Source organism: Gymnoscopelus microlampas (assembly GCF_963454915.1).
Source record: "Gymnoscopelus microlampas genome assembly, chromosome: 8".
Classification (NCBI taxonomy): domain Eukaryota; kingdom Metazoa; phylum Chordata; class Actinopteri; order Myctophiformes; family Myctophidae; genus Gymnoscopelus; species Gymnoscopelus microlampas.
In genome coordinates this window covers 51295272-51313569 of record NC_139945.1, presented here as the reverse complement: position 1 = coordinate 51313569, position 18298 = coordinate 51295272, and the positions used below count along the sequence as shown (strand labels likewise).

General features: G+C 44.4%; 1 protein-coding gene across 1 annotated transcript in view; it reads left to right on the top strand.

Annotated features, from left to right (window-relative positions):
- npas1 (neuronal PAS domain protein 1) overlaps window positions 1-9605 on the top strand; it is a gene marked incomplete at its 3' end in the record, with an annotated part of 60520 nt that extends 50915 nt beyond the window's left edge. Inside the window, exons 7-12 of the mRNA XM_084063839.1 lie at window positions 321-445; window positions 863-1059; window positions 2215-2321; window positions 3234-3381; window positions 7209-7321; window positions 8515-9605. Of these exons, the coding sequence (XP_083919965.1) occupies window positions 321-445; window positions 863-1059; window positions 2215-2321; window positions 3234-3381; window positions 7209-7321; window positions 8515-9605 (1781 nt within the window). The remainder of the gene's footprint in view (window positions 1-320; window positions 446-862; window positions 1060-2214; window positions 2322-3233; window positions 3382-7208; window positions 7322-8514) is intronic.
- Between the last annotated feature and the right edge of the window lie 8693 nt (window positions 9606-18298).

Below are 18298 nucleotides of genomic sequence, written 5' to 3'. Positions count from 1 at the left end.
TATGGAAAAAAAATGCAAAAGCATGAAAATGGAGTTAGTTGGTTTCTGCCCGACAACAACGATATAATTTGTTGATCAGGGTCCCCAAGGCCCTTTATACCAAAGCTCTCGCTGATAAATATCAGATCTACAAGTTCACGACATGTTGCACAATATTTTCACTGAATGTTTGCCGATCATGACATATCCAGAATAGGGACACTAGGGATGATATTGTTAAAACGCTGCATACGTCACATGCCTGTCATTTTACAATTACAACTTTATAATTTTGCGATTTTGGGTGTGTTTTGACCTCTTATTGGCTGTCATTCCCTTAGCGGGCCCATCAAGTCCACACCCATTAGGCGCCGACGACCCACCTGACCGCGGATTCTTCATCCGCATGAAGTCTACGCTCACCAAGAGAGGTCTCCACGTCAAGTCTTCTGGATACAAAGTACGAGTGTGTACACACAATTGAGTGAGCTGATGATGACCCAAATACTGAAAACAACCATATATCATTCGCCTAGCAAAAACACCAGTCCCGGACGGCTGTGGTTCTCAAATATTTTCAGTCTAGGACCCACAAAATGATAGGAATTTGGCTGCAGACCGCCACCTGCAAAGATTGTGTGCCAGGGACCCCATAAGAGAAGATTTGTATAGAAAATGCTAAATATAATTCAAAATCTTCCCCAATTTTTCAGGATTAAAAAAAAAAAAAGTTGAATTACTGAAGCTATATTATACTAACCAACTAAATGATATACCAATTTAGTTGGGGACCTCCTGAGAGGTCCCCGGACCCCACTTTGAGAGCCACTTGCTGTACGGTAAGGTAAGGCACAGTATAAAATCCTCCTCTATTCATTGACAGGTGATCCATGTGACCGGACGAATCCGCTGCCGCCCAGCCCTCGTCCCCGGCTCCGCCCGCTCTGTGCGTCGGCCAATGGGCTTGGTGGCGCTGGCTCACACGCTCCCGCCCTCCACCCTCAACGAGGTCCGCATGGAGAGTCAAATGTTTGTCTTCAGGGTCAACATGGACTTGCAGGTCACATACTGTGAGAACAGGTGCGGTGTACAGTTGTTGTTTTTTTTTTAAAGATTATTTTTTTGGCTTTTATGCCTTTATTGATAGGATAGTAGTCTGACAGGAAATGGGCAGAGAGATGGGGAGTGACATGCAGCAAAGGCCGGTCGGGATCGGCACTCGAACCCGTGACGCGCTGTCAGGCTACTTTGGAGCCTAGGTGCCCGGACCGCTACGCCAGTTTGTTGTTTTTTTGTCCGAGATTCGAGAACGAGTGTGCATGTGCACAGGTGTGGTCCGTGTGAGAGTTTATTATTCCCAGTCCATTGTTAAAACTTCGACAAGTGTACAAATTGTACAAAATGGACCCTTAAATTCCAGCTGTAGTGGCTTTTTCATGAGTTTTCTGATGAAACAGAGGCTGGTTGTGTCTCAACCAATCACAGTATCAGCTGACCGTCTTGGGATTGATGGGATCTAAATGCAGCTACTGCCTTGTGTCTCACGATGCACACCACGATGCTGAAAGAAAGAGAGCAGTGCTGAAGCACGTTTATGTTACTGCATTGTCTATTTCTTACCTCAAATGTTTTCAGATACATATTTTTGTGTACTGTTTAAGTTTAAAACGTGAAAGTTTGTAATGCACCCCCCGGCCGTCAGCTTGAATTAGTTTCGGAACAGAGTGCAGTGTCTCTGCTGAGATAATCAGCTGCGTGTGGAGGAACATTGAGCTAAGGGAAACACACAGGTTCACACATGATTCATGATTATTCATAAGGGCTTGCTGGTGTAATCACACATTATGCTTTTAGGCTTTTTGACTTAAAAAAAAAAATCAAAATAGATTTTTCTTTTCACTTTTTTGGCATCTATTAATCTCCACTGTGACCACGGATATGCTCTAGGAATGAGAAAATATTCTTCCATTTCATGATGACTTTAAGGTTCCTTTTTGGTTCCATTTGTACACTTGTTGGAGTTAAATTAACACCAAGGATTTACTGGGTACTTGAGTATGTGTTGCTTTAGGCATGAACGTGTGGAAGCCACCCTTTAAAAGTTCACTTGAAACAGAATTATTCTCATACTGTATATTGTTAATTAAGTGCATAATTTGACCAGGTGTGTGATCTAAAAAGGGCCCAATAGAAATGTTTTGACTTAAAGGGTATTGTTAATTTTCACGTTTGCAGGATCTCCGAGTACATGGACCTCACCCCAGCCGAGGTGGTGGGTCACACTTGTTACCACTTTGTTTACGTAGAAGACCTGGACAACCTCCGGCAGAGCCATGAAGACTGTGAGTCCATCCTTGTCTCTGTTAAACCCCTTGTTTTGTTTTGTTCTGTTTTGTTGCGTTTGCGTTTGTATTCATGTTTTGTTATGTATTGTTGTTGCTTTGATTGTAGGGGCGAAACAATAAATCAAACTAATTGATTTAATCAATCTTTATATTTTTTGATAATTGATCGTTTAATGAAATGATCGATTCATAATTCATCCCTATTTTAGGCATGTCATTATAGGTGAAAATGTTCAAGAACTTTCAAAAGGTTTCCAAAATAGTGAAAATAGCCTATGTACAAGCTCAGTCTACAAGCAAGCTTGTAGATAGGCTATTTTCACTATTTTTGTACGACCTGTTGTGAAATAAGCGCCCTCTGCTGTCATTGTCTTGAAATGCGACAGTCTCCTGAATGCACCCCTCACCTGTCCCACTAAATAATCGATTAATAATTCATCCCTATGAAGCTAAAAGGCGACCATGCCTTATCGGTCGGTGTGGAACAACTTGCCACTAGCTGTTAGGACTGCATCCTCTCTGGCCATTTTTTTTACTATATTCTCTCTGGCCTTTTAAATGAAATGTCCCACTGCCTCAATTGATAAATGCTTGGACTCTTATCTTTTCTCTCTCTTTTTTAAACCTCCATGCTCTCCTCGTCATTGTTCTCCGACTATGATGTGATTTTTATTATATATTTGTTGTATACATTTGTTTTCTCATGTGTTGCTATATGCTCTGCAGCACTTTGGTCAACCCTGGTTCTTTTTAAATGTGCTTTATGAATAAAATTGACTTGACTTGACTTGACACTCTCTTATGCCGCTTCTCCCCTTTGCTCTCTTTCTTTCTCTCGGTCACCCCATCCCTCCTACCTCCCCACCTACCTTGTCCGCCCCCCCAATCCAACCGCCCCCCACCCACTAGTGCTGAGGAAGGGCCAGGTGGTGACAGGTTACTACCGATGGCTCCAGAGGAGAGGAGGCTACCTGTGGATCCAGTCCTGTGCCACCGTCTCCATAAACCACAAAGCCCCCCACGAACGCAACGTTATATGGGTCAACTACGTTCTGAGGTGAGTCAAACCGCAAGGCACCACAGTCAGCTCCATGACCTCCCTCCACACACACACACACAGGCAGGCACGCACACTTAATGGTGACTGGGGTGATTGTAATTGAATGCTTCCTCTAGTGATTTTCTCTCATTGTACGCATTACCACAACATTATTACCCTGAAATAGCCTTGAAAGAAAATGCCTCGCAGGTCGCAGAAAAGAGCCTAAGATACACACATGTGGTGTGATGCTGTCGTTGCTGTTGTTTTTGACTTCATATGAAACATGTTTCTGTTTGAAAATCGACAAAACATTTTACTTTGTTGACTTTATGAACAACTTTTGATCATTGAATCATGACCAGATGATGATCATAGGGAAATGAAAAGCAAAACCCATCAGGAGCGTACGTGCATGCGTGTGTGCATGAAAGCGTACGTGTGTGTGTGTGTGTGTGTGTGTGCATGCATGAAAGTATGTGTGTGTGTGCATGCATGAAAGCGTGTGCGTGCGTGAGCGAGCGTGTGCCTCATGGAGAGTCCTCCCCCGTGGAGAGAACTGTGACAGAGCTCAGACCTCATCCGTTATGGTCAAACGAACAGCTGTGTATTTGTGTGTTTGTTCCCTCACCACCGCAGCTGTCCAACAGGTTCGTGTCGTCCATTTGTATGCCACCGATCAGGTCTATATACTGTATGTTCACACTGTTCTGACTGCATCAATATAAAGAGTACATTACACAGAATAGTTATTTATTATAATAACAACAATAATAACGATGTCATGAGACAACCTAAATTAACCACATTAATCCTAGCATCCCTATTCTGGGCATGTCATACTAGGCGAACATTTGGCAAAAATAGCAGATCACAACGCATCTAATTGCAATGTCGATCTTTATGTTTTGTGTTCTGCGTGGGTTTCTTAGCTGTTATATGTTAGCTGCTTTTATATTGTGCTGTTTTTAGAGGACCACAATGGAAATTGGGGCTTAGGGCTTTATTGTGTTTTATATATTGTACATGTATTTACAGTATGATATTTTGTGTTGTTGAAGTGCTGATCATGATTCCTGATTCCTTTTATCACCAAATAAATTCAACCAGTCAATTAATGAAATCGCAATGCGTTGTGAGCTTGTAGATTGGCTACTGTATTTCCGGCGAAGATATTTGGTGTCGAGGGGAAACAATTATAGTACAGACCTCTGGGTGATCCCTGTCAACAAACATACATAGGATTTAAGTGGTTAAAGTTTGACTAAAAGAACAGATTTTTAGGGAGTGACACCATCATACAATGAAGTGTGAACTAGTCTTAACCCCTGATGGGGGTCTGCGGCCAAATACATATCATTTTGGGGGTCCTTGACATGAAAAAGATTGAGCACCACTGATATAGAAACATACGTTTTTCAGAATACTGTTTTAGGAGACATGTAGAATCGGCTTCAGGTTAAATGAACAGCTTTGTCTAAAGCTTTGTTCTTTCACTATGTAGACACATACAGTACACACACACACACACACACACACACACACACACACACACACACACACACACACACACACACACACACACACACACACACACACACACACACACACATAAACACATTCAAGTACACAGACTTGTGCATGCGTCCACCACACACAGCCATACACTGCGTGATACGGAAGCGCACACGCAACGCACGAGAGAGAGGTTTTGGATAAAAACAAGAGGAGTAGGCTGAATTTCAATACTAATTGGACTGAAGCTATATAATTACTACAAATGGATGTCAGAATTTTGGGGCTGAATGGTGTTTTAGTTAATTAGTGCTGTAATTACAAGAGCTCATTAACTGATCCAACAGCCTCTTCCTTGTTGGAGCTTAACTACAGTATATATGGGAGGGCTGCTGATTAGAGTGTGGTGTGGAGTGGTGTGTGTGTGTGTGTGTGTGTGTGTGTGTGTGTGTGTGTGTGTGTGTGTGTGTGTGTGTGTGTGTGTGTGTGTGTGTGTGTGTGTGTGTGTGTGTGTGTGTGTGTGTGTGTGTGTGTGTGTGTGTGTGTGTGTTGCTTATCAGGTTGTGTTTGAGTCTGTGCTTGTTCATGTGTGTTAAGGGCTGTTGTTTTGATTGGTTGGGGGCGTATTGGGTGGAGTCTAATAGACAAAGAGTTGGGCTGAGTCTTTGTTTTAGAGCTATACTTATTAAACTAAATAAAACATTATTTTAAAGAATATGTTTGGTAGATTATGTATATAATATAACTAGCACTCTCCAGTGGTCGGAGGTGATCTCCCTGTTCTTCGACATTTTGACCCTGGTGTCAGGTAGATCACTGACCGCTTGACAATGTCAAGTCATTTGAAGCAGATGGGATAGACTAGTGTCGGTACAGCCCCCAGGGGGCGTACAGAGTGGTTTGGGGTGTGCTGGAAGGAATATTTGTTTCAAAGGGGGACACTGAGGTGCTCTTGGGGGGGGGGCAGCAGTTTAATATATTTAAGTGCTCATTTTCATCCTAGACTTTTTTTCATGAACTCTGCAGTCAAATGACTGTCAAATTACTCATGATATTGATAATGTCAGTATCATGGTCAGTATCATGGTCTGTATCATGCCAGTATCATGGTCTGTATCATGTCAGTATCATGGTCTGTATCATGGTCAGTATCATGGTCTGTATCATGGTCTGTATCATGCCAGTGTCATGGTCTGTATCATGGTCAGTATCATGGTCTGTATCATGGTCTGTATCATGCCAGTATCATGGTCTGTATCATGCCAGTATCATGGTCAGTATCATGGTCTGTATCATGCCAGTATCATGGTCAGTATCATGGTCAGTATTATGTCAGTATCATGTCAGTATACTGGTCAGTATCATGGTCAGTATACTGGTCAGTATCATGGTCAGTATACTGGTCAGTATCATGGTCAGTATCAAGGTCAGTATCATGGTCAGTATCATGGTCAGTATCATGTCAGTATCATGGTCAGTATCATGGTCAGTATCATGTCAGTATCATGGTCAGTATCATGGTCTGTATCATGTCAGTATCATGGTCAGTATCATGGTCAGTATCATGTCAGTATCATGGTCAGTATACTGGTCAGTATCATGGTCAGTATCATGTCAGTATCATGGTCAGTATCATGGTCAGTATCATGTCAGTATCATGGTCAGTATCATGGTCTGTATCATGTCAGTATCATGGTCAGTATCATGGTCAGTATCATGTCAGTATCATGGTCAGTATACTGGTCAGTATCATGGTCAGTATCATGTCAGTATCATGGTCAGTATCATGGTCAGTATCATGTCAGTATCATGGTCAGTATCATGTCAGTATCATGATCAGTATCATGGTCAGTACTATAAAATTAACTGGTGTATGAGTGGCGGTGGCGCAGTGATTATTGTGTTACATTGCATATCGATTAAATGTGGAGATACCCTGTATCTCCTGTACCCTGTAATGTACCCTGTGATGCCCTTTTTTATACTTTGCTGTATAACAGTGTCATGTAAAAGTTGCAATCTACAAGCTCACAATGTGTCACATCGCGTTGTGGTGGTATTTTCACCATTTATGAAACATTTTGAACCTATAATGACATGCCTAAAATAGGGACAAGAACTTGTGACTAATTAATAACAGCAAATGGATCCAACACAGGTTCTTTGTTTACATTTCCTATAAAGTAACAGACAAACAAGGTTAACCCCACAGCAACGATATCTGTCCACCTCTGTCCATGACCTAATGACCTCTCTCCCACTCTCCCTCCATTCCCTTTCTGTCCCTCTATCCATCCATCCTTCTCCCTCCCTTTCTTTCTGTCTTGCAGTCGGACAGAGTTGCCCGACACTCCTCTAGATCTGCTGCAGCTTCCAGAGGGCTTGAGAGCGGAACGGCTTCGAGTCAGCTCGTCCCCCTCCAACCCATCCACACTGGCCCGCGGTAATGACTCCGTTCACTGTCACCTCGTCATGCAAAAACCCTGCCTAACCTAACTATTGAACACATTTAGGGGTGTAACAGTTAATTGAACTAATCCATTTAAGCGATTAAAAAAAATATTGATTGTAATAAAGTAATCGATTTAAAAAAAATCACACCCAGTGTGAAGTGGGCGGTGTGTGGTCATCACAACATGACTCACTTAAAAAAAAGGATAAATGACTTTTTTTTAAGTTCATACTCAGGGGTGCACATAACTGGTGCGCAAGTGCGCATGCGCACCCAAAATAAATAATGCGCACCACATGAGATGACGCGAGGCGCTTTTGCGTACCAACAGCTGGGACAGGAATTTCTAAGCTTTTATCTTTTTAGCAAAAATAAAAAATAAAAGCCTGGAGATCGAGGCTAGGAATTTACTTCCTGAAGCCACACTCACACACTCACGGTAAAGCACGCGTCGGCCCCATGTACAGCCATTAGGCGCAGGGGAAGGGGACGCATGCTGCACGTGCTTGTGTGATTGTTGCCTCGCGTCGCCTCGCATCGCCTCGCTGCGTGCACGCAGCCAGCAGCGGCTGTTAGAGGCACTCGTCACCGATGATGAACGCACCGTAACGGTGCAAAAAATATGCCGTGAACGTCCAAATCTGGCGGATAAAAGCAGTGCAGCACAGGGCACCAACCTTGGGGGCTTCTCCTAACAGCGTGTGAGGAAAAAAACGGCGAAAATCGGCGGAATTTGGAAGCAGAGCGTCCTTTTTTTCTCGCGCAGCAACACAGCAATATATATATGCATATATGGAGATCCGGTTGTCCAGAGCCACAGATCTGACCACTATTCCCACATATGGTCATGTGCATATATGGGACTGACTGACTTCAAACTCGACACGCGCATCAGCAAGGACTCGAGGGAGTGTGGTGCCCGCCGCTGAGTTATTTGCGGTTGTCCAGAACTGCCGATCCGACCGATATGTCCATATGGGCATGTACCGTATGGATATCCAGTTGTCCAGAACCCAACCAATATGCCCATATATGGGCATGCCAATATACAGGGTATGGGCATATACTGACGACATCAGGGATCTCCATATATAGGCGTAAAAGGGATACACAAGAGAGACAGATACCGAGATCTCCATACATGGGCACAAAAGACCCACAATCACCTTTCTCCTCCTTTCCAGGTTCCCAGTCGATGAAGGGCTCTGTGAGCAAAAACGACACCGAACCCAAAGGCAGAGAGACATACAACCCGGTCGCCGTCCAGTCAGAGGAGAGGAGGAAGCGCCCGCTGCGGTCCGACACCGAAGGCGTTCCCCCGGAAACGCGCCGCAGGCTGGAGGAGTTCCGGCAGACGGAGGAGAGCGTATCGGCCTCCTCGGACCTGGCCAGCGACAGCGAGGGGGACGAGGACGAGGAGAGGGAGTGGGATCAAGGGGAGGACAGCGAGAGGGTGAAACAGGAAGAGGGAGGGGCCGGGGTTAAGCGGGGCGGGGGAGGAGAGTCCCCCACCAGAAGGGAACGGGGAGGCCGGGTCCATAACGGCCGGGCCGTCATCCAGCAGCTGAAGAGTGTGGTGAGCCCTTCCTCTCTGTCTGCGACGCCCAGCATCAAGACTGAACAGGAAGGCCTGGCCACCGGGGGGCGCTGGGGAGCGCACACACAGACGCCCGCGTCGCACACGACCTCGCACACCACCCAGACCCAGCCCTCGCACGCGCACACTCCCTCTGGCAGCCTCAACGGCGACAGCCCCACCACGCCGATGCCCGACTCTTCATCCAGCAGCGAAGCGCCGCCGAAGGGTCTCTTCACCCCGCCATCTCCAGCTCTGTCCCCTGCCATGTCCGTGTCCTCCCCGCTGCCCCGCGAGGACAGGGCCACGTCGTGCCACGTCGGTCGGAATGGCGGAGGCGCGCCCGGTCCGGACTTTGAGCTGCTCCAGAGGCTGGCCGCGGGTAGCGCAGCGGGGCGGGTTCTCTTCCACCCTCTGGCCCTTGGCCCCCAGGGGCCCCAGAGCCTCTACGCCCCCAGCACGATCCGCTACGCGCCGCCCGAGCTGCCCCCTTCCCACCACCACTCGGCCGGACACGACGGGCTGCAGCTGCGTTCGGACCACCACAAGGGTCCGCCGCCCACCTTCTTCCCCCACCTCCAGAGGCTGGCCGGCCTGCCACCCTTCAGCGGATTCTCCCCCTCAGACAACCCCTTTTCCTCCGGCCTCCCCTTCTGTATGAACGGTTTGAGAGGCGCCGCTGGCTCCGAAGAGGACTGAGGAGACTCCGAAGATGAGAGAGAGAGGGGAGGGGGCAGGGGCAACGAGAGGGAAAATGAGGGACGGAATGACAGATGGAGAGAGAGACATTAGAACAGGGGCAAGGCAGACAAGCGTCAAGACGTCGAGCCTCTGAGGACAATGCTAATTGGACGATGAGTTGAAAAACAGCAATCTAAAATGTGTGACAAGTCTGCCACATAGAAATATGTCATGTCTGACCATCATGGACAGGTGACAGCAACTGTGACGGAGAACAACACGTGGACACCGTTCCCCGGGAGACGTGTGTCCCCCCTCTCTCTCTCTCTCTCTCTCTCTCTAGACCAATAATGAACTCTACTCTCTGTTTTTGTCTCGGTGACTGTGTTGATTTCTGTGTCTCTTCCACTCAAGAGAAGCCATATTGTACATAGGAACAGGACCATACAGTACACCCCCGCAGCTCCCACAATCCTCTCCGTCATCCCACTAATCCGACGTCTGCAGAGAAAGAGATGGGCGGCCTCGTCCCGTGGGGATGAAATGAGTTTGAAAAAGTGAAAAGGAGTTTTGTTATTGCAGTATTATAGAAGTCATCTCTTATGCTGTGTTGAAAGGTAGACGGTTAATTCGTTAGGTTTCCCCTAGCGTTTTTTGTACAATTGTGGGCTCAAAAAGATGGACTAAAAATAATGCCATAATATTCACGAGTCAGCCATAATTAAAGCACACTATTGAAGACAAAAAAAATATGACTAATGTAGTCCCAGACATTCCATTATTTGTGGGGGGAAAAGCAATGAACTGGAGACAAGTACAAGCATTTCTGTTCTGTTAGTGTTTTGATTGTAAGAAGTTACTTTAACTGAGCCAAGAAATTTGACTATAAACTGTATTATCCTGAGATTGTGGTTCTTTATGAAAGCCATATTCCTGTTTTTTTATGTTGTATCTTTACTTTTACTATTAATTTTATTTTCATTTTGCTACTGAAGATTTTACTCATCGCAGATGAGAGAGTTGAAGAAAAGCTGTGTCTGGACAGGCAATATATCATTAATGGTGTTCTGGGTGCACAGTTTTGTCCAGATGCCTTTTATATTATTCTTTAAAAAAAATAATTCTGTAAAGATGTTTTTAGGAGGGAAAGTCGATACACAGTAAAATCCTCAGTGTTAATTTATCCATTTGTAACTCTGAGAGTGTATAAATGTAACTAAATTGACTGTTAGGGTCTGTTTGGTTAGATTTGTACACTGATTTTACAGTGTAGGAAAAGGGGAGTAATGTTGTTTTTTTATTTAGCCTCTGTGTGTTTGTCTGAGCACTTATGAAATTTGTTCTGATAGGAACTCAAAGCACTTCATCACTTATTGTTCCCAGTGTGGTAACGTTACTGTAAAACAGAAATTAAAACAGAGTGGTCGCTAATACCGCAGCCTGACCGCAGAATGTAGTTAATGGTCATCTTTTAAAAAAAAGAACCCCTCATTCCCCAATTTGACAAGCATGCATGTGGTCAATTAACCACTTGAACCCCAGCATACATAGTCTGATTGCCAAAAATAGCCAACCTACAAGCTCGCAACGCGTTGCAAAGCGACGCGTTGTGAGCTTGTAGATCTGCTTTTTTTTTTGGCAAAGACATTTGGTGTGGAGTGAAAAAAGAGCGTACCAAGTACAGTTGCAGTTCAGGTCCGTTTTACTAAGTATAGAGGGTTTAAGTGGTTAACAGACTACAGTAGTTTGGTCCACATGTGGTCGTTAAAAGGAGACCATTATTGGTCAATAAAGATGAACTTCACTGTTAGTAATTTCGATTTCTTTGTTTTTGTTAAAAGCCTTTTAAATTGTTGTCCTTCAATTGCTGATCATAATTAGAATTGAAAATGTGAAAAATATATAAATTGGGGTTATTTTGTATTGTAAAAAAAAAAGAGAAAGAACTGAAATTCATCTGTTTTTAAATTATTCTTTATTGTTTAAGAATGATCATGGTAATTACCACGATGATGACAAAACAGAAAATAATCACCTCAAAGTACATTGTCAAAAAAATGGTCTCCTGCCTTGCAATGTAATATAAGTTCATGGGAGCATCTCTGAATCTTTATGACAAATTGTTTTGTGAGCGAAGGGTTCAGTTTGTTATATTTTTAATGGCATAGAGCCGATGTACACGATACACTCATAATGTAGCTGTCTCGTACCAGGGTGTGTACGCACACGCTGCCCCCGGAGTGTGTGTGTGTGTGTGTGTGTGTGTGTGTGTGTGTGTGTGTGTGTGTGTGTGTGTGTGTGTGTGTGTGTGTGTGTGTGTGTGTGTGTGTGTGTGTGTGTGTGTGTGTGTGTGTGTGTGTGTGTGTGTGTGTGTGTGTGTGTGTGTGTGTGTGTGTGTGTGTGTGTGTGTGTGTGTGAGAGAGAGAGTATATGTGTATCTGTGTATCTTGTGTGTTTTATGTTCAGATATAAAGCTAATCTCTTTTCCATCACTGTGAATCTAACATATTCTCTCGTCATTGTGAATATTCCATCCTCCTCTTCAAATAAAAAAATGAAGCAATGTAAACAGAAAAAAATAAACAGTGATACAGATAACAATAAAATATTCCACTAGAGGAGCACAACTGTAAGTTCTCTTTTCTCTTTACTTTGCTTTTTTTAAGGCTCCCACACACCAGCCTCGCACACTATATTAAAACAATATTTTATGTGAACTATCAACTAAATTTAGTGTTTTTCCCCCCACAGATGTTAAAATCATTGTTAAAGATAAATCATTTGGGACACAATTATTAAGACAGGAGAAAAGAAAGGAGATGTATACCTCTTATCTATCAGCATTACATAAACAATAGACTGCATTAAACACAAATGTTTTTGTGGAAAGTCAATAACAAGGAACACAACAGTGCCCACACAACAGCAATGTTAAGCATCGTCTACAAATTGGTCTAATCATAAAAACTGAATAGAGCAATATGATAATAATAATAATAATAATAGGCTAATAATAATAGCCTTATGGAAACAACTTAAGGTACATTCTTTGCTTGCAGGCCCAGGCCTCCATAGAATGTCTTATAAACTTGAGAACGAAAGCCTGAGGAAATGTTTAAAATGTAAGATGTTGGACAGAATTATAAAGCAGCTGAGGGTGGGCTGGGGTGGGCTGTATAGTGACCCTGTCATGGAATGATGCAGAGAGAGGACACTGACTGTCTGGCCATTAGGCCATGTTGGATGATAAAACAACATTTCTCTCTCTTACAATAAATGGGTCTGGAAAATTAAGACAAAGGCACAAAGTGTAGCCGGTTGCTACACTTTGTGCGTGTGTGTGTGTGTGTGTGTGTGTGTGTGTGTGTGTGTGTGTGTGTGTGTGTGTGTGTGTGTGTGTGTGTGTGTGTGTGTGTGTGTGTGTGTGTGTGTGTGTGTGTGTGTGTGTGTGTGTGTGTGTGTGCGCGCGTGGGTGCGTGCGTGTGTGTATGTGTGCATGCGTGCGCGCGTGTATGAGCGTGCGTGCGCGTGTGACGTGCGTGTACGTCTGGATGAATTTGCGGGTGTGTGTGTGTTGTCTGAAGCGGCCCCGGGGAGGGGCTCTGACATTGAAGACGGGTTAAATCCTGTTTTACATTCAAGTGGCAGGCCGCGCTTCATTAGAGTGAGGATCATTCCTTCTCAACACCAAAGGAAGCGCATACTAAACAGAAACACACAGCTAGTTGTTGGGGAGAAAACGCCGGTGTACGTGCAATGGAGAGACCGCGTGGCCCAAAAGAGACCGATTCATAGGCCTACGTCGTCGCACGACTGTCGACTGAAGCATAAATTAGGCTTAAAATGTACAGTGTGTGTCGATGCAATGGTGTTGTTGTCGGCAAGCGCCACACAGCAGCCCTGGCTGTGACGGAGTGTAATTTAGGTAGGCTATTAAGCCCCATACAATGGACGGTGTTGCTCGGCGAAAATAGCCGATCTACAAACTCACAAGAGCCAGTAGCCTAAAAGTCATTATTATTTTACATTACAAAACGTTATTTTGTTAAAACGTTAAAGCACTATATTCTGATAGTAATCAATGGTAGCCTATAGACCAGTGGTTTCCCCATCCGCAAATAATTAAAAATAAAACCATTACTGCATCAAAAGTAGGCTAATGAACCAACTATAAAAAGAAAGAGGCAAAAAAATTGTGAAAGTAACGCATCTACACGTTGTATGCATGTGTATTTTCATTTCCATTTCCATAAATCTATTGAACCGAGTCAAACTAAATTTAATGCAGGGGTCTTCAACGTTTTCAGGCCAAGGACCCCCTAGCTGAGAGAGAGATGAAGCAGGGACGCCCTACTCTATATCGTATAAAATTGTGTTTCAGATTCAAGTTTTTTTTTATTTAGTCTGCTCTTTTTTTCCCTCTACACCTATAGCCTCTTTGCCAAAAATAGCCGATCTACAAGCTCTCAACGCCTCGCGAGCTTATAGATCTGCTATTTTCGGTTAACGTTCCCCTCAGAAAAGGAATTCTAGGGTTCAAGTGGTTAATGTAAAAACAACTAAATCCTATCACACAAAGATTTGGCGGACCCCCTATAGTAGCTCTGAGGACCCCCTAGGGGTCCCAGACCCCCTGTTGAAGACCCCTGATTTAATGAAGAGCTGGAGAGAGATAGAGACTCCTGTTACTGAACAAACATTCTATACTAGCAATACGTACGATCATAATATATAACACTTATTTTAACCAAAGAAAATCACTTACCCTCCTTTCAATTGTGTTCAATATTGTACTACACGCGTGCGTGTGCAGGTACAGTAGTGTGTGTGTGTGTGTGTGTGTGTGTGTGTGTGTGTGTGTGTGCGTGCGCGCACGTGCGTGCAGAGACAAAAAAGACAGAAGGGAAGAAAAAAAACTTGTGGTTGAGGTTCTTTATCTCAACATTCCCGATTTCACCCCTTGCCGACCACTGATAGCCTTTACCTAGTGATAGCAAAGGACTGGCTTGCACAGTTGTGATAATGTATGTATGTGTGTGTGTGTGTGTGTGTGTGTGTGTGTGTGTGTGTGTGTGTGTGTGTGTGTGTCTGTGTCTGTGTGTGTGTGTGTGTGTGTGTGTGAGTGCGCGTGCGTGTGAGTGTGTGAGTGCATGAGTGTGCGTGTGTGCGTGTGAGTGCGTACACGCGTGCGTGTGTGTGTGTCCGTGTGTGCATGTGTGTGTGTGTGTGTGTGTGTGTGTGTGTGTGTATGTGTCCGTGCGCGTGCGGCGCGAACGTGCGCTGTGGCACAACTGCCCTCCCCGCCTCCTACCCGGGCCTGTCAATGACGCACCCATATGCCCCCTCTGTCAGTGACTCTGACGGCTTATCTTGCCCCTTGAATTGGAGTCACAGTCCCGGGGGAAATACCTGAGCACATGTAAATGCAGTTGAAAAGAGTGAAAAAATATGGCTAGGAATAATGGAGAGAGAGGGATGAATGGGGGCTCCAAGACAGCTCTCTCTCTCTCTCTCTCCATATCTTCTATCCCTTCACCTCTTTTTTTCCTTTTGCGGTCTGTCTTTCTATTTCCATCTCCGCTTCCCGTCATCTTCCTCTGCTCGACACTTTTCTCCTTGAACGCACACCAACCAACCATCTCTGTCCGACGCCACCGCGCCTGTCTCCTATCCTCGCCCCTTTCCTTCTTCTCAACTTTCCCCAGTCGGGGAAGAGAAGGGAGGTTGATCCTCCGTGTTGATGGCGTTCTCTAGGCAGGCTTTCTGATCCGTGCTCGTGGCATTTAACACCTGAGAGCAGACGAGCCATCCCTTAGTCTCAAAACAACATGAAGGTTATGATGGCTTTTGGCTACAGGGTTGAGGCTCTAGCTCTATAAGGCTGGATGTAAGCCTAATTCATATACATGCTGTAGTGTCAATGCCGGAAAGATCGGTGCTGTTTGGCAGGAGACGCCGTCGTGTGAGTGAGTATAAAGTCTAAGCCCGCGCACTTTGTTTGTGCCCAGACCCAGGGGGCCATGGCTTGGAGTTTGGTCTGCAGACTGGAGTCATGGTTGCTAAAGCTTGCCTAGGGGTCTGGGTGTAGATGGTGTTTGTCAGGGAGGGCGCGTCTCCTGCCTCTGGGCGCCCTGCCCTTTAGACGCGCCAGGCCCCGGGAGCCTCCTGCATGCCAAACAGACCTGTGCAGTCAGACGCAGCCACGCAGCGGTGGGGGGGGGGGGGGGGGGGGGGGTGAACGTGAGGAGGAGCCCAGAGAGAAAAGGACTTGAGGGCGAGGGGGTGGAAGAGGATCTGAGGGAGGAGAGGAGAGGACTCGAGGAGGAGGTGCAAGGAGAAGAAGTGGAAGAAGAGGAGGAGGAGGAGGAGGGGATGCATTGGTCACACTGCAGCACCCATTCAGGACACACCCTGCATGAGAAGCATAACTGCACCGAAACGCCTCGGGAATCTTCGAGAGGACGACTGGTGGGAAGGAAGGAAGAAAGGAAGGAAGGAAGGAGTTTGGAGGAGAGATAAAGATTGAGATAGAGAAGGAGAGGCCGACTCTGAGGTGAGATTAAACGGCAACCTTGTCGATGACAGAGATATACCTGGGACCCTCGCCCTAACCCAGTCAGTGATAGTTATCACCAACAACCCCCCCGACACACACACACACACACACACACACACACACACACACACACACACACACACACACACACACACACACACACACACACACACACACACACACACACACACACACACACACACACACACACACACAGCACATGCAACCTGCTCAAGAATACAGCTCACATATCACATTCATTCTCAGACTGATACAGTACACCATCCAAAACTATATACGATAATCTCGAAGGCATTCGCGGCCCACCCATTTGACTGTGTTAAGTGGTCAGATGGGTGGGCTGCATGCATTTTATTTTAATGTTCAATCGAGTTCTGGCTTGGATCAATTTATTGGTATCACAATGAAAACAGTTTTTCAAGGTATTAAATCAAAATTATACTTTTTGTGTTAATGTTATATTATCATTTGAATATTAGTGTTTTGTCAATTATTTTGGGGGCCCACTCGTAGTATTCTCACGGCCCACCAGCGGGTCCCAGCCCACAAGTTGAAAAGCACTGACAGTATATACAGTATGCATATACACTCACACTATAGTACAGTTCCTACTTTAGGCTGTAACACATTGTTGCATGTTATTTGCATCATCCAAAAATACAGTATCACTGTGAGTCACCCGGTATTGCATCAGCCTGTACGTGCAAACATATAGTTGATTTCCCCACAGTAATTTACCAAAAATAAATAAATAAGCAAACACGTGTTTATGTGCATATTCACAGAATTTTATTATGTACAAGATCCTGCACTGAGGGCCATGCATACAGTACATACAAATATACAGTAAATCCCAAATGCAATAGGACCCCAGTCCACAAAGAATGTCCACGCAATTATAACGATGCTAAAACATTGCATACTTTTGTAAAAAAAAAAATTTGAATTGTTTTACAGTGTAAAACAATTGCAAAGATGACCGTGTGACAGTTTGAGATTGATGGGAAGAAGTAACGACGCTCAGGGTTATATATAGATACAACAAAATCCACACACACACACACACACAAAGAGGAAATTATGAAAACAGCAAACATTTTACCAAGCTTCTTATGAAAACATTTCCACCAAAAGTCTACAAAATGTCTTGATTAACTTGAACAAGAAACTAACAAAGTCAAAGTGCTATTGCTCTTTAAAAAAAATAAGCTTTTGAAAATATATTTTTGGAATACAAAAAAAAAGACGATCATACCAGCATACCAATGTGAGCGTAAATCATTCCCAGATTTCTATGAAGAATTCAAGTAGTCAGATTAACAGCATCCACAGATGTCAGCTCTGGGTGAATAATTAAAAAGCAAAGAAATAATTTGGAACAGAACTCTTCAAAGTAAACACAACCAAGAGTGATATACTCATATGCCTGTAAATGCATGTTTTATCAAAATAATGTAATTATGGCATTGTATGCTTAATTTTAGGTCGGCATTGAGACAGGAAACCAAGGTAGAGAGAGGAGACATGCGAGACAAAATGAGGGGGTTGGATTTGAACCCGAGTCCTGACGCTCACAAGGAGCATATATAGTCCATGCAACTGGCTGAGCTTCCAGGCACGCCCTATATTTGCAAATATTTGGAGGCAACTGCGTGCACATGCGCACGCGTGTGTGTGCGCGCATGTGTGTGAGAATGTAAAAAGTTAAAAAATGAAAATGTCACTACAATTTTTATATGGATCCGTGTTTTTGATTGATGCAATGTTTTGATTGATGATGTACAGTATAACTAAAGGGTTTCGTGAAACTAAAATAAACAGTTTTAGTATAAAACAGTTTATACTAAAATAAACAGAATTCATTCCAACTCAAATTGGCTTCAGCACTTGAACCGGTTTTCCAAAAAAAAATATAGATATTATTCTTTGTTATAATCCGACTACACATCAAAATACAGTAACAAAGAATAGCAGTCTTATTATCATTTAAAGATTGCGCACGCACGCACACACGCACACACACACACACACACACACACACACACACACACACACACACCCACCAAGATAAGCGGAAACCCCAACTCAAAACAAAACACCATCACACATTCCTCCCTCCCCCTCTGGGAGAGCT